General features: G+C 42.3%; 1 protein-coding gene across 2 annotated transcripts; it reads right to left on the bottom strand.

Annotated features, from left to right (window-relative positions):
• Positions 1 to 468: 468 nt before the first annotated feature.
• VPS33A (VPS33A core subunit of CORVET and HOPS complexes) lies at positions 469 to 27,319 on the bottom strand. Of its 2 annotated transcripts, none has more exons than XM_069755564.1 (13): positions 27,171 to 27,319; positions 25,218 to 25,283; positions 25,010 to 25,137; positions 23,683 to 23,812; positions 23,188 to 23,304; positions 21,191 to 21,365; positions 17,409 to 17,602; positions 15,361 to 15,487; positions 12,219 to 12,286; positions 10,120 to 10,257; positions 4,141 to 4,278; positions 2,028 to 2,196; positions 469 to 1,109 (listed from the first exon to the last, which is right to left on the bottom strand). In XM_069755564.1, exons 1-13 carry the CDS (start codon positions 27,303 to 27,305, stop codon positions 916 to 918), a joined length of 1,779 nt encoding a protein of 592 aa, XP_069611665.1. In that variant the 5' UTR covers positions 27,306 to 27,319; the 3' UTR covers positions 469 to 915. The 2 variants fall into 2 exon arrangements, with proteins under 2 accessions (XP_069611665.1, XP_069611658.1); XM_069755557.1 differs by having other exon boundaries at positions 23,683 to 23,872.
• Positions 27,320 to 27,497: the final 178 nt, after the last annotated feature.

The raw sequence follows: 27,497 nt of genomic DNA on the forward strand, positions 1-27,497 counted from the left end.
TAACGGGGCCAATTCATCGAACCATTAATGCCAGAATTCTCAAGTAAAAATGTTTGAAAAGTCTCAACATTTTAGCCCAACGTGAAGCCAATCATTCCTAATGGCTGTTCACCATAGGACTATAGCAAAGGCCAGGCAGGGGTTCCCTACATTTGGGGCTGTGCGCCTGTGGCTGGGAAATATAATCCATACAGCCCTCTGTGCGACAGTTTGAGGAGAGTTACTCGCTGGAGATCTATTTCAAATGTTTGATAAAAGAATCGAGGCTGGGGGATATAGAATCAGATCTCCCAGCTGGCTGAATAAAGGCTGGCACAGAAAGGTCTTTAGGGTGGAAGAACAGCACAAATACTGCCCGCTTAGAGCAGACCTTAGGAGGGGTGGGTAATCACAATCCATCAAGGTCTATAAACTGGGGAAAAACTGCCGAAAGAAATAAAAATAAATAAATATATAAATCAGACACGGTTTAAACTGTAACAGTGTTTATTTAAAATTAATTTTTACATTATATTAATGTAAGCCACTGTAGGAAACTGCGAGAAACCACAGGACTGGTTTTAGTCTTTACCACGTGTGTAAAATAAACCACATTTTTTGGATCAGCTACATTAGGGCTTTCCATGTTATAAATGGAAATGGTCTTAACCCAAAAGCCCTTTCCTTTGAGACTGAACAAGCAGAAGGAAAATTACAACATCTTTGTTTCCAAATTCCACTGTGAGCTGTGGACATTCTTGGCAATTTACAGCACGGAATTCTTCAAGGCGTAGCGTTGTACGTAATCCACTTCTACTATGGTTACTACCACTTACGGAAACTTTTGCATGGTAATTTGGAGCCAGTTCCAAAATTTTAGCAACTTCTTCCAGAATGGTATGTCTTATTGCACTTCCCAAATAATGGGAATTCAATTTAAAATGGTGGTGGTTCAAGCTTTTCCATTAGAGATTTAATCCATGTAGTGCCATTGATCAGTTTGGTGGTGGCAATTATGTATTCTGTCCCCCCGTCCTCTAGCTGAGAAAGGAAACGCAAGGCGGCAATTTCTGCAAAAGTTACTCCACCAAGGAAAAAGATCAGCATCACTTTGTTCTCCCCTTGTTGACCTGAAAAATTATAAAATTTAGAAAAAAAAAAAAAAGCTTGTAGTGAATACATACAAACCGTGGGCGCCGTTCACAAATATTAAGCTGCATTGGAGCTACATCTTTTTATTTACAGGTTTGATATAAGAAAAATGAGCGATTGACAGGTCTGGTCACATGCTCTCCATCAGCAGCCAAGACAAGCTGCACTGCGGGTACATACACGTTTTTCTTCCCAGAGAAACTGCCTATGAATTTTTTTTTTGTTCCCCTTTTAAATCAAAAACGTTTAAAAAAAAAAAAACAACACAAAAAACACACAAACAAACATACATTTCGGCTTGGAGGACGTTTTTGTTGTGTTGCCTTTTTTTCCTCGAGACCCCATTAATTTTTGCTGTGTGACGGAGGGGTGAGATTAAGGTTTCTATTTATTTATTTTTATTTAATACCATTTTGGAATAGATCTGACTGAGCGCTTCTTCCAGCTTTTTTTTGTGTAATTGCAGCGACCAAAGAAATGTAATTTTAGCGTTTTTGAATTTTCCCCATTTCCGATGTTAACTGATTGGGTTATTTGTTTTTATATCTTGATAAATCGAACTTTTCCAAAAGCGGCGATACCACGTGTATTTTTTTTTTATGTAATATCTCTATTTTCAATGGGGGAAGTGTGCAATTTGAACTTATGTTTAAAAAGGAAAACAAATAACATAAAATGACCTGCATGATATGCAAATTGCTGGTGTGAAGTCAAGGAACTGGAATATCCATACCCAAGTCAAGATAGCAGAGCCCTTAACCAGTCTTAAATAGCTAGACTAGATGTGCTTATTTTTGGAGGGGGAAAGGAAAGGACAGGGAAGGAAAGAAATAAGAGAAAAGCTGCTGAAAGCGCATGACCGGACTTTTGTAATGAGTGTATAAAAGGGTACTTACGTTTCTTCATAAGACCAGCTGGTAGGGACTGACGCTCTTCAAACTGAGGACCGGGAAGGATTTTAAGAACCTCCTCAATGCTTCTCCAACCTGGACGTACCAGAACCTGGGCCAGGCGCACACTAAGAGGAGCATAGCCACTGTACACATAGGAGATGTCGTTTGGATTCTTGGTGTAAAGAGTGGACAAAAGCAATGAGGGGAAAACATTAGAGATGTTTATCTTCCATAACATTTTATACGGATAATGCAATGATTGGTACTTTGACTGAATCTGAAAGAGGGGAGATGAGTGAGGCATTCTAATAAAGCACTTGAATGGACAAAAAATTAAAAGTAGTAAAAGATAAATGGGGTTTTCTGAGCTGAAAACAACAAAAAAATCTGCAATTACTTAATGCTGCTATAGTTAGCACTGTGCACACTGTCACGATTCCCTGTATTAACATTGCGAATGGGCGATTACGTGAAAGCAGGCATACGATCTGCATACTTGCGATTATGTGCAGAGTTGAATATCAGCCACTTCCTTCAATGCCCTTGTAGCCACAACAAAAGCGGGTGATCAAAAGGGCATTGTGATAGTGTGTACACTATATACAGTCACAATTCACCATACTGCAGCCTTTACAGCCTGGAAAACCCCTTTAAGATAATAGAGTTAGCATCAGCAGTCTTATAAAGGCGCAAAAATTTACTCGAGGTTCCACACTGAGGTAGATCGCAAAGCAGAAACACATCTAGGGAAGGGAAAGGGAAGACTCGGAGAACGGAGAAACCGACCTGTAATGAGACTTACAAAGCTGCAGCAAAGAGTGAGACATATGCAGCCTCCAGTAATCCTGAAGTCTGGTCTCCATGATTACTGTATATACTCGAGTATAAGCCGACCCGAGTATAAGCCGACCCCCCTAATTTTGCCACAAAAAACTGGGAATACTTATTGACTCGAGTATAAGCCTAGGGTGGAAATGCAGCATTTACCGGTGAATTTCAAAAATAAAAATAGATCATTATTTCCCCCATAGCTGTGCCATATAGTGCTCTGCACCGTTCATATTGCCCCATAGATGCCCCATACAGTGCTCTGCACCGTTCATATTGCCCCGTAGATGCTGCACAGATGCCCCATATAGTGCTGTGTGCCGTTCATATTGCCCCATAGATGCTGCACAGATGCCCCATATAGTGCTGTGTGCCGTTCATATTGCCCCATAGATGCTGCACAGATGCCCCATATAGTGCTGTGTGCCGTTCATATTGCCCCATAGATGCTGCACAGATGCCCCATATAGTGCTGTGTGCCGTTCATATTGCCCCATAGATGCCCCATATAGTGCTGTGTGCCGTTCATATTGCCCCATAGATGCTGCACAGATGCCCCATATAGTGCTGTGTGCCGTTCATATTGCCCCATAGATGCCCCATATAGTGCTGTGTGCCGTTCATATTGCCCCATAGATGCTGCACATAAATCTGTGCCATGGCCGCTGCTGCACTAAAAAAAAAAAAAAAAAAAACACATACTCACCTCTCTTGATTGCAGCTCCCAGCGTCTCGTTCCGGCGTCCGGTCCCGGCGTCTCTCTGCACTGACTGATCAGGCAGAGGGCGGCGCGCACACTATATGCGTCATCGCGCCCTCTGACCTGAACAGTCAGAGCGCAGACGCCGGGAAGATGGAGCGACGCCCGGTGGCTGGAACGTGGACAGGTAAATATAACATACTTACCTAGTCCCAGCGATCCTGACGCTCCCCGCCTTCCTCCCCGTCTTCTGTGCTGCAGCCTCTTCCTGTCAGCGGTCACCGGCACCGCTGATTAGAGAAATGAATAGGCGGCTCCACCCCTATGGGAGGTGGAGCCGCCTATTCATTTCTGTAATGAGCAGTCCCACGTGACCGCTGAAGAGGGGAAGAAGCTGCAGCACAGAAGACCGTGGGACGGCAGGGACAGCGCGAGGATTGCTGGGACTAGGTAAGTATGCCTCAGCGCCCTCTCCCCCTCACCCGCCAACCCCACCGCTACCGTGAATCGAGTATAAGCCGAGAGGGGCACTTTCAGCCCAAAAATTTGGGCTGAAAATCTCGGCTTATACTCGAGTATATACGGTACCTGTTCGTTAACATCGTCCATCCAGAGGCGCAGGGTCTTCCTGATGGTTGGGTAATTATTTCTACTGCCCAGTTGTGCTTTTAGAAGCCCAGCCTTTTCCAGATTGTGCAGCGTCAGTATGTGGTCATAACCATAGGTCTGAAAGAAAAACCGAACATTATATACTACGCTGGAAATAGTGTAAGAAAAGACGACTTCAGTAAATATTACTTTAGCATACAAAATACATCAACTCTTTTTGGTCAGTGATGATGTCCCAGTTTAAACGAACGGTAGGTAAAGGCTCCCACATTACGAGTCCTCACTGGAGAAGCAGGACTGAATGAACCTTCTCTTTTCTGGATCCAATCTCTGCTTTGAACACCGATTAAAAAACTAACCAAAAACAAACTATCAAAATGGAAAGTGTAAACTATGCATTTGAACAGCAAGGTTGATTGCTGTTGAGGGGAACTAGGAAAAAAAAAAAAAAAAAAATCTCTATAAATCTTCAGCAGAGCGAGTGTGAGCGAGCTGAGTGTGACCAGAGCGTAAGTGTGGACGCCGGTAAGTGTGACTTGTGATTCAGTGACTTTGGAGTCAGGGAGTTTTCAGGGGAGGAATTACTGAATTGCTGTCTGATTTTTATCAATACTTTGTATTTATTTTTTTTTTTATTGAACTGTTCTGTCTGGTGCAATCCCCATTAGGAAATGTGCTCCACGATTGTTAATGCCATCCAGTGCACATCTTGCCACATGTATGCAGTCCTTGAGCAGCCGATCGAGGGTGCATACTGCTGTGCGAGATGTGAGCACGTTGTGCATTTGGAAACCCAGATTTTGACTCTAAATGTGCAGCTGGCAACACTGAGATCCATAGACAACATGGAGAGGAGTCTTCTGCTCACGGAGCAGACGCTCAATGGGACAGATGAGGGGGGGGATGGTGGGATGGAGCTGCAGGACAATGAAGTAGCAAGCTGGGTGACAGTTAGGAAGCGGGGTAGAGGGAAGAGTGCCAGGGAGGCTAGTCCTGATCTGGAACACCCCAATAAGTTTGCTAAGTTGGCAGATGAGGGGGGTGCCAGTACAGGGGTAGCACTGCTGCAGCCAGGCATGTCCTCTGAAAGCCGGAGGAGTGACTGCTCCAGTAAGGAGGGAAATAGGAGAGCAGGGCAGGCCAGACAGGTGCTGGTAGTGGGCGACTCAATTATTAGGGGAACAGATAGGGCAATCTGTCACAAAGACAGGGATCGTCGAACGGTGTGCTGCCTACCTGGCGCTCGAGTCCGACACATCGCTGATCGGGTGGACAGATTATTGGGAGGGGCTGGTGAGGACCCAGCGGTCATGGTGCACATTGGCACTAATGACAAAGTTAGAGGTAGGTGGAAGGTCCTTAAAGATGATTTCAGGGAATTAGGCTGCAAGCTGAAAGGACCTCCAACGTGGTATTTTCCGAAATACTGCCGGTACCACGTGCCACGCCAGAGAGGCAACGGGAGATTAGGGAGGTTAATAAGTGGCTCAAGAATTGGTGTAGGAAAGAGGGGTTTGGGTTCCTGCAGAACTGGGCCGACTTCTCAGTTGGCTACAGGCTCTACGCTAGGGACGGGCTGCACCTCAATGGGGAGGGTGCAGCTGTGCTGGGGGAGAGAATGGCTAGAAGGTTGGAGGAGTGTTTAAACTAGGAATTGGGGGGGAGGGTATTCATTTTATAGGAGGGGAAGATAGTGCAGACAGAGTCCTGGGCACAAATAAGGAAGTTGGGGGTGGCGGTGGCATGGGGGGTGGGGTCAGAACAGTTAATAATTTAAGAAATAGAAGTACAGAGAGGAACATAAAGTGCATGTATACTAATGCCAGAAGCCTCGCCAACAAAATGGACGAATTAGAACTAATGTTGTTGGAGCATAATTGTGACATGGTGGGGATATCTGAGACATGGCTGGATGAGAGCCATGACTGGGCTGTTAACTTGCAGGGCTATAGCCTGTTCAGAAATGACCGTACAGATAAGCGAGGGGGAGGGGTGTGTCTATATGTAAAATCATCCTTAAAACCCATCCTGCGCGATAATATAGGTGAATTTAATGAAAATGTAGAATCCCTGTGGGTGGAGATAAGGGGAGGGGGAAAAAATAATAAATTACTGATAGGGGTTTGTTATAAATCTCCAAAAATAATGGAAGCAATGGAGAATATCCTAGTAAAGCAAATAGATGAAGCTGCGACTCAAGGAGAAGTCATTATTATGGGGGACTTCAACTACCCTGAAATAGATTGGGGAACAGAAACCTGCAGTTCCAGCAAAGGTAATCGGTTTTTGACAATTATGAGAGACAATTACCTTTCACAACTGGTTCAGGACCCAACAAGAAGGGGGGCACTGCTAGACCTAATATTAACCAACAGGCCAGACCGCATATCAAATATAAGGGTTGGGGGTTACTTGGGAAATAGCGATCACAAAATAATAAGTTTTCATGTATCCTTTAAAAAGATGTGTAGTAGAGGGGTTACAAGGACACTAAACTTCAGGAGGGCAAATTTCAAACGGATGAGAGAGGATCTTGGTGCAATTAACTGGGACGATATCCTGAGACACAAAAATACACAGAGAAAATGGGAGACGTTTATTAGCATCCTGGATAGGACCTGTGCACAGTATATACCGTATGGGAATAAACATATTAGAAATAGGAGGAAACCAATATGGCTAAATAGAGCTGTAAGGGGCGCAATAAGGGACAAAAAGAAAGCATTTAGAGAATTAAAGGAAGTAGGTAGCGAGGAGGCATTAAATAAATACAGAAAATTAAATAAATTCTGTAAAAAGCAAATCAAGGCAGCAAAGATTGAGACAGAGAGACTCATTGCCAGAGAGAGTAAAAATAATCCTAAAATATTCTTTAACTACATAAATAGTAAGAAACTAAAAAATGATAGTGTTGGCCCCCTTAAAAATAGTCTGGGTGAGATGGTGGATGAGGATGAGGAAAAAGCCAATATGCTAAATGACTTTTTTTCATCAGTATTTACACAAGAAAATCCCATGGCAGACAAAATGTCTAGTGATAAAAATTCCCAATTAAATGTCACCTGCTTAACCCAGCAGGAAGTGCGGCGGCGTCTAAAAATCACTAAAATTGACAAATCTCCGGGCCCGGATGGGATACACCCTCGAGTACTGCAGGAATTAAGTACAGTCATTGATAGACCATTATTTTTAATCTTTAAAGACTCCATAATAACAGGGTTTGTGCCACAGGACTGGCGTATAGCAAATGTGGTGCCAATATTCAAAAAGGGAACAAAAACTGAACTCGGAAACTATAGGCCAGTAAGCTTAACCTCTACTGTGGGTAAAATCCTGGAGGGCATTCTAAGGGACGCTATACTGGAGTATCTGAAGAGGAATAACCTCATGACCCAGTATCAGCACGGGTTTACTAGGGACCGTTCATGTCAGACTAATTTGATCAGTTTCTATGAAGAGGTAAGTTCCGGATTGGACCAAGGGAACCCAGTGGATGTAGTGTATATGGACTTTTCAAAAGCTTTTGATACGGTGCCACACAAAAGGTTGATACATAAAATGAGAATAATGGGGATAGGGGAAAATATGTGCAAGTGGGTTGAGAGCTGGCTCAGGGATAGGAAACAAAGGGTGGTTATTAATGGAGCACACTCGGACTGGGTAGCGGTTAGCAGTGGGGTACCACAGGGGTCAGTATTGGGCCCTCTTCTTTTTAACATATTTATTAATGACCTTGTAGGGGGCATTCAGAGTAGAATTTCAATATTTGCAGATGACACTAAACTCTGCAGGGTAATCAATACAGAGGAGGACAATTTTAGACTACAGGATGATTTATGTAAACTAGAAGCTTGGGCTGATAAATGGCAAATGAGCTTTAATGGGGATAAATGTAAGGTCATGCACTTGGGTAGAAGTAATAAGATGTATAATTATGTGCTTAATTCTAAAACTCTGGGCAAAACCGTCAATGAAAAAGACCTGGGTGTATGGGTGGATGACAAACTTAAATTCAGTGGCCAGTGTCAGGCAGCTGCTACAAAGGCAAATAAAATAATGGGATGCATTAAAAGAGGCATAGATGCTCATGAGGAGAATATAATTTTACCTCTATACAAGTCACTAGTTCGACCACACTTAGAATACTGTGCACAGTTCTGGTCTCCGGTGTATAAGAAAGACATAGCTGAACTGGAGCGGGTGCAGAGAAGAGCGACCAAGGTTATTAGAGGACTGGGGGGTCTGCAATACCAAGATAGGTTATTACACTTGGGGCTATTTAGTTTGGAAAAACGAAGACTAAGGGGTGATCTCATTTTAATGTATAAATATATGAGGGGACAGTACAAAGACCTTTCTGATGATCTTTTTAATCATAGACCTGAAACAGGGACAAGGGGGCATCCTCTGCGGTTGGAGGAAAAAAGGTTTAAGCATAATAACAGACATGGATTCTTTACTGTAAGAGCAGTGAGACTATGGAACTCTCTGCCATGTGATGTTGTAATGAGTGATTCGTTACTTAAATTTAAGAGGGGACTGGATACCTTTCTGGAAAAGTATAATGTTACAGGGTATATACACTAGATTCCTTGATAGGGCGTTGATCCAGGGAACTAGTCTGATTGCCGTATGTGGAGTCGGGAAGGAATTTTTTTCCCCAATGTGGAGCTTACTCTTTGCACATGGGGTTTTTTTGCCTTCCTCTGGATCAACATGTTAGGGCATGTTAGGTTAGGCTATGGGTTGAACTAGATGGACATATAGTCTTCCTTCAACCTTAATAACTATGTAACTATGTAACTATGACTAGTCAAAGAGAGAAGGATCCATGTACAGTGCTGCTATACCAGAATGGTGAGACAGTTTTTCTGTCAATGGTTTCCCGACAGTCATAATTGCCAGGATACTTCACAACCATGCCGAGCTAAGGCCATGTTCACACTGTGCGTTTTTTACTGCGGAACCGCCGCGATTTTGCCGCTGCGGGTCCGCAGCTGTTTTCCATGCAGGGTACAGTACACTGTACCCTATGGAAAACAGGAACCACTGTGCACATGATGCGGGAATTAACTAAAAAAGCCGCGCTGAATAGCTGCGGTAAAAAAGAAGTACCATGTCACTTCTTTTTGCGGAACTGCAGCGGTTCTGCACCCATAGACCTCCATTGTGAGGTCAAACCCGCAGTAAAACCCGCAGATGAAAAAAATATCTGCGGGTTTTCTGCGGTTTGTGGTGCAGTGTGGCTGCCCCCCCATGCCCCAATCCCACCCCCCCCCCGTGCTCTCATCTCCCCCCTTATACTTACCCGGCCTCCCGGTGTCCGTCCGTCCGTCCGTCTTCTCCCTGGGCGCCGCCATCTTGCAAAATGGCGGGCGCATGCGCAGTGCGCCCACCGAATCGGATTCGTTCCAAAGTGCATTTTGATCACTGAGATATAACCTCAGTGATCAAAATAAAAAAAAATAGTAAATGACCCCCCCCCCCCCCCTTTGTCACCTCCATAGGTAGGGACAATAAAAAAAAGAATGTTTTTTTTTTTTTCCACTAAGGTTAGAATAGGGTTAGGGTTAGGGGTAGGGTTAGGGTTAGGGTATTTTCAGCCATTTTAACCCTAAAAAACTTCCTAGAAAACACACAGACTCTGCATTGAAAACTGCATAAAAAAAAAAAACGCACTAAAAAACGCATAAAAAAACGCACCAAAAAAAGGACCTGCGTTTTCTGCCAAGAGCTGCGGTTTTTAGTGCAGAAAAAACAGCAGGGAAATTAGGAACGTGTGAACATGGCCTAATAGGCCAATAAAAAAGGAGGTTCTTCTCACAGTGTGATTGTTTACAGCAGGGTGGGATACATTTAATGAGAAATATATTGACCTATTGTAAATTGAATGCATTTCTTCATGCATTTATAGTATAAAAGATAGAATATGCTATGGGCTAACGTGACATCGTTTACCTGTAAGATCTCTTTCTTGTAGAAGTCCAGCACTTTTTGCTTTAGACCTGTGTTGCATATGGACTGAAGGCACACCAGTCGGAGGATCTTTATTAAAGGATCCTTTTTCGCTATGCAATCTTCTATGTACGGATTAATCTGATAGAAATAAAAGGACAATGAATAACTGATACACAACGCTATGACATCTAGGAATGTACTGGAATGATTGGCATATGCCATCCATTTAATTCAGTGTATGCAAAATACACTGCTCAAAAAAATAAAAGGGAACATTAAATCCCACATCCTAGATATCACAGAATGAAATATTCCAGTTACAAATCTTTATTCATTACATAGTGGAATGTGTTGAGAACAAGAAAACCTAAAAATTATCAATGTAAAACAAAATGAATATCCCACGGAGGTCTGGATTTGGAATGATACTCAAAATCAAAGTGGAAAATCAAATTACAGGCCGATCCAACTTCAGTGGAAATGCCCCAAGACAAGGAAATGACGTTCATTTGTGTATGTGTTACCTCCATGTTCCTGTATGATCTCCCTACAACGCCTGGACATGCTCCTGATGAGACAGCGGATGGTCTCCTGAGGGATCTCATCCCAGACCTAGACTAAAGCATCCGCCAACTCCTGGACAGTCTGTGGTGCAATGTGTTGTTGGTGGATGGTGAGAGACATGATGTCCCAGATGTGTTCAATTCGATTCAGGTCTGGGGAATGGGCAGGCCAGTCCATAGCTTCAATGCCTTCATCTTGCAGGAACTGCTGACATACTCCAGCCACGTGAGGTCTGGCATTGTCCTGCATTAGGAGGTACCCAGTGCCAACCGCACCAGCATATGGTCTCAAGGGGTCTGAGGATCTCATCTCGGTACCTAATGGCAGTCAGGCTACCTCTGGCAAGCACATGGAGGGCTGTACGGCCCTCCAAAGAAATGCCACCCCACACCATTACTGACCCACTGCCAAACCTGAAGGATGTTGCAGACAGCACATGTGACACCGTGGAGAGCGATCTTCTCAGTGTGAACCTGCTTTCATCTGTGAAGAGCACAGGGCGCCAGTGGCGAATTTGCCAATCCTGGTGTTCTGTGGCAAATGCCAAGCATCCTGCATGGTGTTGGGCTGTGAGCACAACCCCCATTTGTGGACGTCGGGCACTCAGACCATCCTCATGGAGTCGTTTTCTAACAGTTTATGTAGAGACATGCACATTTGTGGCCTGCTGGAGGTCATTTTGCAGGGCTCTAGATGTGCTCCTCCTGTTCCTCCTTGCACAAAGGCTGAGGCAGCAGCCCCCCTCCATGTCTCCTGGTAGCTCCTCCAGCCTCTGGACACTATGCTGACAGACACCGCAAACCTTCTTGCCACAGCTCGCATTGATGTGCCATCCTGGATGAGCTGCACTACCTGAGCTATCACAGTGATCAAAATAAATGAACGAATCTGCCGATCGATTCGGCTTGCGCGCTACGCATGCGCCGGCCATTTTGGAATATGGCAGCAACCATGCAGAAGACGGACACCGGGAGGGACAACGGAGGTCGATAAGTATGATGGGGTGGGATGGGGGGGACCTGACAGGAGGACAGAGTGGAGCAGAGGACAGGACGGAGGGGAGGAGATGGTGGCGGTGGCAGATCGTGGTCTCTAGCCATGGCCGATGATATTGCAGCATCAGCCCCTGGGCTCAAGTACCACTCCCCCTGTCCCTGCAGGTCAGGTGAAATTTCAGTTAACCCCTTCACCCGATCTGCAGGGACGCGATCCTGCCATGACGCCACATAGGCGTCACAGGTCGGATTGGCATTGACTTTCATGACGCCTACGTGGCGTCACAGGTCGGGAAGGGGTTAATATAGAAGATAGACTCCATGTAAAGAACCATATTTAGGATCAAGTGTCACAAATCCTGAATATGATGGTAATGCACAGAGGTATATACATATATTGCAGTCACAGTACTACTTCAATAACATACATGGAAAACCAAGAGGACAGCAAAACCGCATGGTAATTTTTTTTTTCTTTTTTTTTTTGAAGGGGGGCGGGGGGGATGGTGGTGAGTGTAAAAATGATAGTAAGTGGAGTACCTTTTCGGTGTCAAACCCAGACATAAATTCTTGCTCCACTGTCAAATTATCAAAAAAGGGTTCCGAAGCTAAAAAGAAACAGAATTCATATTTATATATAGCATTGGACAACATGCAGAAGTAAAGGTATTGAGTCACATTTGAAGCATGTTAGAACAGCTGAAAAGATGGCAATAGGTATAGTTAGGTAGATTAGGTTTTACTGTTAAAGATAAAGTGATTGCATGCACAGCTTGAGAAAATCTCAGCAGGTGTAAGATCCTATTGATCTTCAGAGATCAGACATCACTTTCCCATTTAGATTTAACTAATAAAGGCTATTCTTTTAGGAGATCCAATAAAAGCGGATGATAAACTTTGGAAAGTAAACCCCATGTAGGTTTGGCTGTAGCCATTAAATCTAGGATGTAGTCCTTTTGTATAACTGGATCGGGTACAGTGAATGGAGTCCGGAACGTATGCTTTAATTATAAATATTGGGAAAAGATTGTGTGGTAAATTAAATTTCTGTTGAAGTTTGTCAAAGCTTTCAAACACCCCTTTTCCAACAAATAGTCTAATGTTTGTATTCCTCTCTCCTAGCTACCTCCCTAGCTAGACAAATTTAACAAATTCCACCAATTGAGGATTCCGCCACATTGAGGTAAATTTTGAGTAGTCAATAATTTCCAGTAATAGTTGCTCTCTGTCCCATAACACCTAAGGAGTTATCTAAAGTTAAGTCCCAAGTTGGTGTTAGTAGATTGTTTTCATTGGGGGGGGGGGGGGGGTATTTTGCCTTCATTGGGTGGGGGGGGGGTATTTTGCCTCTTGTATGATGCTAACCCATCATAAGCAGGAAGCAACTTAGAGATGCAGAAGGCCCTGTGATATCATCAGGATCGGGAGCGACTCCCTATTTTATATAACCTGTTGGGTGTCGGGTACAATTGACAATTCATACATAAAACCATGTTTTATTCTGAAAAGAGGCCAATATTTAGTTAACATAAATTCACCTTAAAATAATACCTTTATTTTATGTGTATTAAAAAAAAATCCACCTTTTTTTTCAGCAGGACTTCGGTACAATACAGAAGAGCTCCTTCACCACTGCCTCCTGATGAACCCAGCACCATAAAGGGGGAAACGCGTAGAGGCATGATAAGATACGTTAACCCTTGACACATACCACTATTGTTTATATGAAAGAAGGACTATTTATAAGCCCAAATAGGTGGATCTGTTCCATCTACAAGACGCATATGCTTTTGATTGCAATATTTATATAAAGTGCTGTTATTATTTTCTCATTAAGGAACTCCTCACTTTCTGTAGAGTGATGGTCCCTGCTTTGAATGAATATTATGTACAGTGTTGGTAGAATACTTATATCCTATCCCTAGTGGTCTCCCTTACAACTAGTTAGGTAAGGGAGGACTAAGATGAGCCGTCGAGGATAAGGGGGCGCCATTACCGTGATTCTAGGGTGCCATCCTTCGCAGCCAGGGGCATTTTCCCACCCATGAATCTAGTGTGACTATCCTTCTTTCAACACGATATTACTGGATGGGAGGAGTTCCTAGGCATATTCTTTAAGAGATCGTTTTGTACCTGCAACATGATTGTACATTTTTCAGGTTGTATTAGCTCTGAAACTAACCATAAAAGCTGAAACATTTATATTTGAGGTCTTATACCTATATGGTGTATTTAATGTCTGGCTTAATTTTGAGTGGAATGTTGACTCGAAATGCGCACCTATCAATTTCCCTTCTTTATTCCGATACCAGACAGGTGAGGGAATTATAGGATAGCCGACTGAGAGGGGGCACTACTATCCTGACCCGAGGGTGCCAACCTCTGCTGCTCAGGCAGGGATCAGGAAGTAGGGCAAGATCCCGCCTACAAGACCCACACAGGTACTGTGACCTCTCCATTCAATCTGAACCCAATTCTGGTCAAGAGGATCTGTGACTACGTTTTAATGTTTGTAACCAATATTGTGTGGGTACAGGGTATTGTTTAATACATATAATATAAAGAGATTTATTTATATAAACTAGTTATGTCCTCTCATTGAATCACTGTAAAAAGATTAAAGAAGCCATTATTACATCCTTTGACAGTAGGAAACCAGGGAGGAGGGACCCTATACCGTCCCTTAATCTAGGGAAGCCCTAGTCTGTCACCAACCCCAGGGTTACCACTGAAGGTGGAGAAGCCCGAGTCATGCATCTCTGTGCTCCTACAAAATCCGATGTAGCTCCCATCCTCCCCCCAGTGAGTAAAGGGGCAGAAATAAAAAAGGTAACACCGCCTGGATAGAGGGGGTAAACCAAGGCACAATCAAACAACAACATACAGGATAAAATACAAAAGGTAAAATGGTTGCACAGGGAAGAGGCAGAAAAGCAACAGAAAAGAAGGGAAGGTAGAGGTATTCACAACAAAGACAACAAAAGCGACTCTCTAGAACACTTTCTCCAATGAAGCTGGGAACAGAATGAAGATTCTATTGCTCGCATGGAGGGAAGCCAAATACAGGTTTATATAATAACGAGGAACTCTACACCCTTTCCATGCCACAAGAAACCCATTAACTCCTGAATAGCTGTGTAGATTTAAAGAGTGCATGTGCTTCGCTAATTTCTGCGATCTTCTAATCTCAGATGTACGACAGGTGCCAGCAGAATGCAGCACATTCATGACAGTGTCAAGTTGAATAGTAAAAGTTTGGTGAATGTCCTCTTTAAAGTAATCAAAACACCAAACTATAGTCATTCATCTGGCATCCCATAAAAATTAGAATAAAAAGTGATCAAAAACGTATGTATCCCAATAAGACTAGGGCTTCACAGTGCATCGTTGGATGCAATAAAACTGGCCATAAACTTCAATGCAAGTCTCAAGTGACATGCAACTTGTCTGCAACTTAGCCGTTTTATTTACAGCAAAATCCCAACTGTAAAAAATTGTAACACTGTATCAAGTTCAAAGATGTTTTTTGTATGTGCAACTTGTCAGAGAACTTCTTTCGCTCAACATATCGTGTGGCTCCAGCCTCAACTATAGCTTGGTGAAAAGAAGATGGTGTGAAACCATTTTCTTTTTTTTTTTTTTTTAAATGACGTTCTGAATAGAAAAATGTAATGGCACTTACTGGTTATATCCTTTATGAGTTCTGCAATAGATGTGTGATTTGCTAAAGACGCTCGTTCAGCTTGCATATGTGGAAGTTGCGAGACAAATTGCTTAATTTCACCCACCGTTTTGGCATTGTGTCTTCCCTTCATTTGGAAAATTAAAAATAAAGAATGTGTTCCAGATATTAAAATGTTGAAGAATCACAAACTGCATAATTTTGCTAATTTAACTGAATTTACATAAAAACTTATTTACGGTAACAAAGGATTCAATAAGATCAGAAAAAGATCTGGACTCAAAATGCTTTGACGTTAACTAAACAGATTGGAATATGAAAAGCGCGTCCTTTATTTAAGGTTTGGAAAATCTGCATTAAATACAATTGGCAATCACATGCGTAATGCTTGGCGTGACGTAGCGGGCAAGTCCTGGCAGGCGGTGGATAATTATGCCTGGCTGTAAAACCCTGCAATTTCAGCAGGGCATCCACAATCTCATTATCACCTTTTACAGCCTTTTTTCCCCCCTTCAAGCCAAGTATTTAAACCAGATAAGATAGAATTAACCTTGCCAACAGGTCACAAAAATCATTAACATTTAAACCCAAATTCAACAGATCCCCCGAACTGAATGTATATTGACCGATTACTGTCCTTTATGCTAGTTCTCTTCTGATGTCCCCATAATGTTAGCATGTCATTTCAGGCCAGCAATATCAGATTAACACCCTTGCCCCTTTTATAGTTCACTGTATATATCATAACCCCTGTACATAATATTGTATAAAACACTGCAGCCCTAGACACAACTGCTACCCAACATACGGCGGTGTGCCCATTTACCAATTATGGAAAGCCGTCAGGATATCAAGCCATAAATGCTGGGCATCTGATCCCCACCAATCTGACATCAAGAGTTATCACCGGGGAAGGAAAACTAAGATTCATGAGTCAGTGGAAAGAGGATTTGGGGGTTCGAATTGTCGTTGGAGGAATGGTGGCGCTCTTGTGACAATTTATCTAGGGGCTCCCACCAGGTATCTATGGTTGAATCTTCTCTCAGAGTCCTTCACAGGACTTACCAAGTACCCACGAGACTTCATGCCATCTATCCTCAGATCTCGGATAGGTGTTTTAGGGGTTGCGATACACCTGGAGACATGAGACACATATGGTGGACATGCCCGGTGGTGGCGGGTCTCTGGGAGGAGGTGAAGCTTACGATTGATAGGATGGCTGGAAGAGAGATACCATTGGACCCACGGACATTATTACTCGGCCTAAAGCCACAGGGAATGTCCAAAACACTCTTTAGACTGGTGATCTTGTTGGGCATGGCGGCTAAAATACACATAGCATCAAAATGGAGGACACCGTCACTTTCAATGCCCCAAGTCAGGACTAGAATGAACACAATTATGATGTATGAGCGCATCCAAGCAACGAGAACTGATGATTGGAACCACTTTCTCCGAGTGTGGACTCCGTGGCTGGATTTGAACTCTGGGGATCAGCTGACGCTTGCCCTTACGCTCTCCTCGTGAGGGAAGAACTGGAGACCGCAGATTACTATTTAGCGATAGTTATAGGAGTGTGGGTTCTTTTTTCTGTTTACTATCTTTTTGCTTATCCCACGCTATGAGTTGTAACCAAAAATCTGAACTCTGTCGGTGTTGACCTAAAGTGTACTGTTGTGTGGTAAAGAATACTGTAAAGCGGATTTCTTATGATTCATGTCCTAACCCACTTATCCTTTTGTTTCTGTTTTGTCTTTGTCTTGTACGTATATACGTATGGGCCCATTATAGTGGATATTTGATGTCACTAACGATGTAAGAGTGGCCCCTTGTTGTACTTTCAAAACTCCCATGTTGGGAGATCTATGTATTAATCTTTAAATAAAAATTATTGAAAAAAAAAAAAAAAAGAGTTATCACCAATCTGATATCAATAGGCCAAGAGTTATGCTTATACACACAGTCTTCAAAAACGTCTTTACATTTTATTATATTTGCAGAATGTGTACATGGATGGATGCCAGGTTATCAAGCAAATGCTACTTTACCTCGAAAGCTGCAGATATAATTTTTGCCTTCTTGCTCAGTACTGAGCCCACAGCGTTGAAGTTTTTGTCCCTGATTTCAGCATACAACTCCTCAGCGGAATTTAACAGCAGCTTCTTCGCCTCTGTAGGGAGCTCTTTGCCACCCTCACCCTGATTCTTAGGAGCAAATTTTTCTGGGGGAAGTTTCACATTGCCTGTTGTAATTGCATAAAACGGAAATATCTATAATAGAACAACACTACCAAAATTGCTGAACTCTAAAATAACAAATAAAAAAAAAAAAATCATATGCCTTTTATGATATGGGCAGTTTTAGTTTTTATGCTCCTATCAAAAAGAGAGATCAGGGCTGCCATCCAGGCATTACTACCCTTACTGGTGTAAGGGGCCAAGTGAGCATGGCGACTGACGGGGCAGGAGCATGGCGACTGACGGGGCAGGAGCATGGCGACTGACGGGGCAGGAGCATGGAGACTGACGGGGCAGGAGCATGGAGACTGACGGGGCAGGAGCATGGAGACTGACGGGGCAGGAGCATGGAGACTGACGGGGCAGGAGCGGACAAAATGGAAACAGATGGGGCAGGATGGGACATCACATGGGGCAAAATGGATACTCATGAGGGCAGGATGGGAGAACATATTTGACCTTATAAATTTTTTTGAAACAAATGTAAATCCTTTCCCTTCACTTCTTGTAATGCTCCCTAATAAAGTTTATAAAGCTTACCATCCTAACCCTAATCCCTCTTTTCCCCACCCATCCCATTTTGTATGTGGAAAATTTTCAATAAAGTTTGTTGGAAAAACATATGGCTGGAGTCAGGAATGAGACAAGGAGGCCAGGATGGGAAATATTATTACTGTAGCTTATACTTAAGGGATATTATTACTGCAATGATGCATTTTATTTGAGGATTCTGTTTTCAATGGGGGGGTCCTGTTACTGTGCAAAGCAAATGTGCTCTGCAAGCGGTGCTCTAGACAACTTATTTCCTGCACAGATGAGTCTGGGCTGGAAGAAATGATAGCGGTCGGTGCTGGATGAAGATGAATAGTGAAGATGAAGGACTTCACCTAGAGATGTCAATGGTGAGATAGTATTACATTTATATGCACACTATACACTGTATTATATACAGAGCTCCTGTGTATAATGTCACTGGTGCTCACTATTACCTGTACACTGACACTGTATACCAAGTGCAGATCTCCTGTGTAAAATGTTACTTACGGTGATATTAGCATTGTGTTTTTCTATTAATGATCAGTATTTTAGTATTCAGTCACTGTGGTGGTAATATGTGGTCCGGCCACGGTGCCACAGTATTTGTCCCCTGTATGTGGTATTATTCGGTCACTATGTGCTGGTTATATGTGGTCTGTCCATGGTGTTGTGGTATTTGCTCCTTTCATGTGGTTTTATTGGTCATTTTAAATATTGAAAAAATAAAAAATTTGCTAAAAAGTACAGGATATTTGAACAAATGTTTAATAAGTTACAGTAGAGTAGGGACCGCTTTAGAGGAATCTACCTTGTGGTGGTGGATTAAAAAAAACAAAAAAAAAAACAAAACACAACAACAACAACAACATTTGTCCAAAATGAAACCCGCTTTCTATGAATGTGATCTGGTGTTCGATGGGAACTGTTATTGTGTGATTGGTGACGACATGGTGCAGAAGTGGACTTTTTCCAAGAGAGGGTGGTGGGACTGGACGGTTCGAGGAGGTGGAGGAGGAGCTGGGATGGAGCCTAGGCAGAGTCTCAAGGGGGTCAGAAAATTATGCCAGTATGGGGCCCCGAAATTCCTAGTGGCAGCCCTGGGAGAGATTACTCAAAGGGGTAATAAATGCAGAGCAGCCTCCTCGGTAAAGATCATTCAAATTAGCACTAAATAAGGCTCGTATCTTTGAAATTGTATGGCGGATTAACAAAACACCACACGCAGAATTACTGAGGGGAGCAGAGGAAATGAAGTAAGAGGAAAAGCTGGCAGCTTTTAACATGGTGACAGAACCTCAAAAAAAAAAAATCTTTTTTTATTGAACTCTCCAATGTAAAAGTTTTCTAATTTTCAATTGATGATGTATGACATAATTCCAAGTTATAAAACAAAAGACAAAACAGAACTTAATTTCGTAGCTCTCCTTTAACCCAAGTCAAACCATTCACGGGAGAACCATTTTCATTCACATGGCAGTTCTAGAATAAAGGAGCATAGAATTTGTTTGCAAGGGGGAGAAGAAAAACAAAACAAAAAACAAACACAAGAAACTATCGATTATGGAACATTATATAGCTTCTATCTCTAATCAGAAGATATGTGGGTAACCCTGGAGCATCAAGCCAAGGACTCTTTAGATTTGCGAAGAGAGTTGCACTTATGATATAATCTGGCTGGAAAGAGGAGTCGATTATTTTAGCGTTCGCTTTAACTCTCCAGTAATAATAATAATAATAATTTTATTTATATAGCGCCAACATATTCCGCAGCGCTTTACAAATTATAGAGGGGACTTGTACAGACAATAGACATTACAGCATAACAGAAATCACAGTTCAAAATAGATACCAAGAGGAATGAGGGCCGCCCTGCTCGCAAGCTTACAATCTATAGGAAAAAGGGAGACACGAGAGGTGGATGGTAACAATCGCTTTAGTTATTTGGACCAGCCATAGTGTAAGGTTCAGGTGTTCATGTAAAGCTGCATGAACCAGTTAACTGCCTAAGTATGTAGCAGTACAGACACAGAGGGCTATTAACTACATAAAGTGTATGAGATCATGATGCGAGGAGCCAGATTATGGTTTTTTTTGGTTGTTTTTTTTTAATGGGCCACACAGGGATAGTTAGGTTAATGCATTAAGGCGGTAGGCCAATCTGAACAAATGAGTTTTTAGGGCACGCTTAAAACTGTGGGGATTAATCGTATTAACCTAGGTAGTGCATTCCAAAGAATCGGCGCAGCACGCGTAAAGTCTTGGAGACGGGAATAGGAGGTTCTGATTATTGAGGATGCTAACCTGAGGTCATTAGCGGAGCGGAGGGCACGGGTAGGGTGGTAGACTGAGACCAGAGAGGAGATGTAGGGTGGTGCTGAGCCATGGAGTGCTTTGTGGATGAGGGTAGTAGTTTTGTACTGGATTCTTGAATGGATGGGTAACCAGTGTAATGACTGGCACAAGGTAGAGGTATCGGTAGTAGTGGGAGGTTGTGCATATAAGCAGTGAAATGCAAGTTTACATGTTTGAAAAAGGATACGAGAGATACGTCTGAATAGAGGAGAGTCGGGATCCACTCCACCTTCATATAATCCTAATATACATATACAGGATCTGTTAATAATTTCACTCCATACCCCCTTTTTACCAAGGAGAGGACTTTATTCCAAAATGGGCCTGTGTCTACATTCCCACAGCATATGTATCAAATGTGTCTCATCATTCCCATACGTAGTTCATTTTGCATCATGGCGATCTTTTTACACAAGACAGAACCTTGGAGTATTGTATACTCTGAATTAAAAATAGTTGAGAGCATTTGAGCCTCACTGGAATATAATGCGGGAACAGTTTCTAAATTCTCCCTCCACTGCTCCATCGATATAGAGGATACATCCGATTTTCATTTAGCTTTAGTCATAGGAGGGGGGAAATTCCGGTTGGGATGACAATAGATTCTCTTTCAAATCATACCGTGATGTGTTGGGTTATGAATATGAAATTAACTTCAACTTCCGCATTGTAACCTTTACAAAAATGCCATTACACAAACTTACTATTCTGGATCCCATAGACTTCATCGATAAGTCCTTCATAAGTAAGTTGAGTTGCCAGTGGGGTGAGCAAATCCACATTACGATCCAGTAACAAAAGGGTGTCAAACACTGGAGTTATCTGGTTGTTGCTTCCACCCAACTCACGCTTCATCCTGATCATCATATTGGCAACATGCTAGAAGAAAACCCAAAATTAGCCATATGGCATCACGCCACATGAGCCCAAATTCTGCACACTTAGTCTATTACTACAGGACAAATACCAATGCAATTCTTATTGCTTGCAAAACTGTAATCGAGGAGTTGACTATTTGAGAAAAAGAAAGCATCAGAATAATATCTGACAGGTACAATACAATTTTAAATTTTTTGTCTAAAATTACTTGTATGCAAAAGTCAAACCGGTATGGACAGCACCCGAGAAAGACATAGGAGCTGTAGTCACAGAATGTAATAAGTGGCCAGGGGTAAAGCTGTGCCCAAACAAACAGGCAGGAACATGGCTATTCAGAAACTTAACATTTTTGTAAAAGCCCACCTACCAGCAGCTCCATGGATCTAGCGCTGTTTACTCCGAAGGTCTACCTGCTCAGTTCAGAAGTCACGGGACAGCTAAGGCCAGTGACTGGCTGTAGCAGCCAAAGGGGACTAGTAGGAGAGATTTCTATGATGATTTGCTTTTGTATTCTAACTACTGCAGCCAATCACTGGCTCCAGCAGTCCTGTGACTACCAAACGCAGCAGACAACTTTTGCAGACCTCCTGAGCATGTGAGCCAGATTTACGGGGCTACTGGTAGGAAAGTATGCCAATATTTTTTTTTTTTTTATTTAAATTGTAAAAGTATCCAAGCAAAAACAAATAAATTCAATTATGTAGGACAACTTTTTTAATCTCTCCCTATAAATAAAATAGACCAACCATATCCAGACAATGTTGGTGTTATTTCCAGTTGTATGACCCACCATTAAAGGTCTCGGACCACCTTCGGAAGCACAATATCAAACGTTAAAGATTAGTTATGAACAGGTGTAGATTTGTGGTATAATTTGCCAGATAAATTTCTAATAAATCTGTAGAGCTGGAATCACAACTGCGTATGGCATTCTATGCGATATGCCAATGACCCTCAGCTCCTGCTCTGCTTCGAATGTGAGCCAAAAGTCAGTGCTCTGCTCCACTTGCATGAGCGATCATAGTACAGCTGCAAGTAATTTCTCCATCTGCTCTTATGCTGGTGGGAATCGCACTGCACTCTGGTAATATTCGAGTGCAGTGTGATGCTTCACTTGCACCCATAGACTTGTATGCACGCAAGTGAGCCGAGTCTCGCTGCAAACTGCAGCATGCTGCCATTGTTCCCTCATGCCTATTCGGCATAATAATCACAGGTCTGCGCTGCCCCACAGTATAAGGCCGGGGTCACACATAGCGAGATACGGCAGAGTCTCGCAGGTTAAAACCTTAAAACCAAGCTCTGGCACCGGTACTCCAGAGCGGAGCGTGCGGCCGTATAGCAATACATGGAGCTGCACGCTCCGCTCCAGAGTGCCGGAGCTTGGTTTTAACCTGCGAGACTCGGCCGTATCTCGCTGTAGTGTGACTCCGGCCCGACACTGGACCGAGTAGTGTGACTCCGCCTAAGAGTCTACATTTTTGACAAGCGCCAAAATATTCCTCCAGATAACTGCCATAATATATCTCCGTCATAAGCTCAGATTATAACATACCCATCTTGGTGTTGCTCAGTGGCTGATGAGAGACCACTACTTCTCAAAACACTAAATATTTCAAGAGCTAAAATTATTTAAAAAAAAAAAAAAAAAAAAAAAAAAAAAAAAACACAAGCAAACAAACAAACAAAAAACCTACAATACAGAATCAGATAACATCTAATTTGAAGTCTTCCATGTAAGGAATTTCTTTATAAAGACTGGAATAATAGAGTGATGGGCATCACCCTGAAAAACACAAACTTTCCTGCAGTGCACACTTACCCTGGCACACTCGCCTTTCCCACAAATCTGAGGAATGGTCCCATACAAGGCCTGCAAAGTGGTGAGACCCTTCGCAGCATGATAAAGTGTTGTCTGATCATTTTCCAAGTAGCATTCCTGTTAGAAATAAAAACAAACTACTTGAGCGATGCAAGTTTTATGTTTTAATAAACTTTGAGCCCAACAAGAACAGGTGGCACAACCAGCCCTTATGTCATGAAGGCTTATGGATCCAGACGTTAGCATGCGATTGCTAATGTAGTCAGTAAGAGGTATCCTTCATTTGATTAAGGGTTAAAAGGGGAGTTTAGAGACCCAACAACCATACAGCACCTATGGTTTTTCCTCAAAGCATCCACACCTTCAATGCTTCTATAATACTTGGTGTGGAGTAAGTGGTACAAGAGATCCATATTGGACAGCCTTCTTTGTGGCCCGTTTATTAGTGGATGACCTGATCATGCACCTCCCCCAGCGGAGCTCCTATCACCTTACCTTGAACGCATTTTCAGATTCCATAGACAACAGATCTCCATCAAAGGGGATCAGGTTCAGGCGATATTCCTCACGAAGATAAAATGAGCCAAGAACTCCAAGATCCTTAAGTCTCTGCTCACATAGCAGACTACGGCGAGGAACAAATAAAATGTGGAAATCCCGCTGATTAGAACGCCCTTTATCTTCTCTATTAGGAATAATAAAAAAATATATATATATAATATTTCTTGGTTCAATACCTGGATATTATGATGGCATTCTAAAAAAAATAAAAAATGCTGGGATCTTCCCCTTTACCTCTCACTTCCAGCTTTGCAATGTGCTGTAGGAGAAACAGCACACTAAGCCCTGGCCACTGCCTATTGTAAGTCAAAAGTCAAGAAGAAATGAACACGCAATGTCTACACAATCCTGGAGACTGAAAACACAATGGGCACATTTCTCTCCGCCTCTATTTCCCTAAAAACGATAATCTGCTACCGTAGAATGGACCATCCTAACTTTTATCACAAATACAATAAATGTATTAATCATTGCTTATATAGCGCCATCATATTCTGCATTGCTTTATAGACATTACCGGCTCACAGTCTAAATTCCCTATCAGTACCCAGAGGAAACCCACGCAAACACGGGGAGAACATGCAAACTCCTGGCAGATGTTGTCCTTGGTGGGATTTGAACCAAGGACCTCCGCACTGCAAAGCAACAGTGCTAACCACTGAGTCACAGTGCTGCCACAAAACCTGAAAGAAAACACAGGATTAAGCTATAATAGCCAGTTTCTAATTTTTTTTTTTGAGATGCAAGTTGATGGAATATATATATATATATATATATATATATATATATATATATATATATATATATATATATATATATATATATATATATATATATATATATATATATTTCCCGAAGATAGACACTTTATTGAAAGAGGTAAGATTTTTACTATGCTCCTATCCAAGTCTCTCCTAAGAAACACACTCCTGTGATAAAACAAGCAGGGAAATGTGTTAAAAAGCAGCCAGCTGGAAGCCCCCGCTGTTTGGTCTGGATGCTTACTTATTATACAAGTGACTTATGGTCCCTCCCTTGGAAAGGAGCTGTGGTATGATCAGACCATGTTCCTGCACGGTCAGACACAAACATTACAAAGTACACAGCAGGGGCGCGTTTATAAGATTATCTCAGCACAGGAACATTTTATTTAAACACATCCAATTGTGGAAATTATTATTATTCCAAGATTAAAATGTACTTTGTGCATGGGGCAACCTCTTTAAGTAACAATACATAGAACATCAAATATAAGAAATACCTCCGAATGTTCTCAGCAATTATGTCCATTAATTCCAGCCTGGGTCTGACAAAAAATATGATGTTTTTAACATCAGATGATGGTAGTGGGCCCGACTTCAGTGTAAACATTTTTTCAACATCATGATCCTAAAAACAAACATAACAGCCTGGCTGGATTTACCAAACCTTAAGAAGGAATAAGTCATAGTGCTACAAATAAAAAATACCTTTAAGAGCGAATACTGGGCAATTAATCCAAAAGGGCCTGTCAGGTACTCATCCCACACAATTGCCTACATGCAAATACAAAAACAGTAACAATTAGTCAAGTAATTCACAATACAATTTTTTTTTATTTTTTTTATAATCATCATTATAGGAGGGTTTTTTGTTTTTGTTTAAGCACAATGTGGCTGATTTTTTTTTCTCATATGCCCCCCAAAAAATAAAAATCAGAAGAATCTCCAACTCATTAGGCTAGGTTCACATTGCGTTAGTGGGTGTCCGCTTACGTACTACGTTACATGGCGCAATTGTCGCAATTAACGCTATGTAACGGATCCATTAGCGCACCCATTGACTGCAATGTGCTAACGGATCTCTAGTGCATCGCAAACGTATGCCATTTTTGGCATGCGCCTGCAATGTGCCGTTAGTTTCGGACACACCTCGAACGCTGCTTGCAGCGTTCAGGGTCCGTTCCTCGCTAGCGCAGATCGGGCATCTGCGCCAGCGGGATTGCCGAACGCAATACCTTTTTGGACATTGCGTTTAGCGGATATGCTAACGGATTGCGCTAACGCAATGTGAACCTAGCCTTAAAAGTTTAAAAAAAAAAAAAAAATGGGCAAGCATTAGTGTGAATGGGAGAGTTAGATCCGCACCTCAGATCAAACCATTGTCCTCAGTTTTATTTTCAGGACACTCTGTCCGTAAAAGATTACATGGGCATGTGAACAGCAACATAGACTAGAATGGGTATGCGTTCTACATGTGAACATACAACACATGTGAAAACAGACGTCTAAATGACCTCAAATAACTAGATCTCACGACAATCTCTGTGTTTGCTCACAAATCATCGCTCATAATCAGCTCTTTTGAGAGTAGCATTTAGAGATGAGCAAATATTTTGTTCGGATAACGATCGCCGTATTTGCTGAACATCATTGGAGTCAATGGGAGTACAGATGAGCGAATATGTTCGGAAATAAACAAATTTGGAACATTTGGATTCGGTGATAGCTTTCCTGAACATATTCGCTCATTTTGAAACCAATGAAGGGTCCTTGATTCTTTGAAGTATCAATTTAGATCATTTCAATATATTGCAAAAAAAAAAAAAATTCTCCACAATTATAATCCCCCCCCCCCTTTTTTTTTTTTTTTTTTTTCAGGCCGCGTACACCTAGCATACTGTGAAAATGCACCAGTCACATAATGAAGGGCAGCTGAATGCATCCTTGTATCAGGGAGACACATGGCTAATCGCTGGTTACTTTCCTTGTTATATAGCACCACTACTGGTGCAGCGCTTTACACATCACTGTCCCCACTGGGGATCATAGCCTAAATTCCCTGTCAGATGGTCTTGGGGGGTAGGGAGGAGTAAAGGGCTTGTCTGACATTCATATATTTATGGCCTAAACTTCCATAGATTATTTACAGCAGATCAAAAAGAAAAGCTTTAGTTGTACAACAATTAGATAAAAGGTTTTTTTGGTAATAAAAAGTCATAATCATTCATTGTAAAAAAAAAAAAAAAAAAAGGGATCAAAAACCGATTTAAATATATAGCCAGTCAGCGATTGCCATCGGTCTTTTACAAATATTTAACAAATTATATTAATTAGAAATTAATTTAATTAGATTAAACAAAATCTTTAACAAATATTCACTTCTATATCATTATTCTTGTAGAAATAACGCTTGCTTTTTAACCATTTAAACGCCGAATCCTGCAGTTTACCATGGCTGCATTATATGTCTGCGCTGGATCTACATCTACCCGAAACTGCATCTAAAAACAATTCTAAGACTAGAATATTCTGCAAAACCAGGAACCAACGTGAGGAGCCATAAATAAGAGAAGGAAATGAGGGGTTCTAGGTGAAAGGTGCAGAGGAAATAGAGGGGGCTCCATGGGGAGGACAGCCGTCGGGGGTCCGCCTGTACCGCACCTTGCTCCCAGCACATTTATCCAGGAACTCCCGCAGCTCAATGCGCATCGCCTCCCGTAAGACGTTCAGGTTCACCCGGCCGCAGGACAGATGAGACGCCATCTTTAGACTCCTGGTGATGACAGCAGGATTCATGTGACTGGCAGTGTGTCACGTGATCGGAAGACTCGGAAACAACCCAGAGCAGGCAGCACTTGCAGAGCGCCGAGCGCCTTTCTTTCATACTCGTTCTAGTGGTCACCATTGGGTTAGAAGCGTCACGTGACCGGCGGGCGGGCTAAATCCAAGTCGGCTAAGGACCTGGTCCTTCTGTGCACTGGGATTTAG

Source organism: Ranitomeya imitator, chromosome 1 (genome assembly GCF_032444005.1).
Source record: "Ranitomeya imitator isolate aRanImi1 chromosome 1, aRanImi1.pri, whole genome shotgun sequence".
Classification (NCBI taxonomy): Eukaryota; Metazoa; Chordata; class Amphibia; order Anura; family Dendrobatidae; genus Ranitomeya; species Ranitomeya imitator.

Bases quoted from the DNA above. Each gene is read 5' to 3' on its own strand.
- VPS33A (XM_069755557.1), bottom strand. From the start codon at position 27,305: ATGAATCCTGCTGTCATCACCAGGAGTCTAAAGATGGCGTCTCATCTG. The intron at 25,138-25,217 runs GTATTTTTTATT...GTTTGTTTTTAG, and splicing joins CCCAGTATTCGCTCTTAAAG to GATCATGATGTTGAAAAAAT. The intron at 23,873-25,009 runs GTATTTCTTATA...TATTCCTAATAG, and splicing joins ATTGCTGAGAACATTCGGAG to AGAAGATAAAGGGCGTTCTA.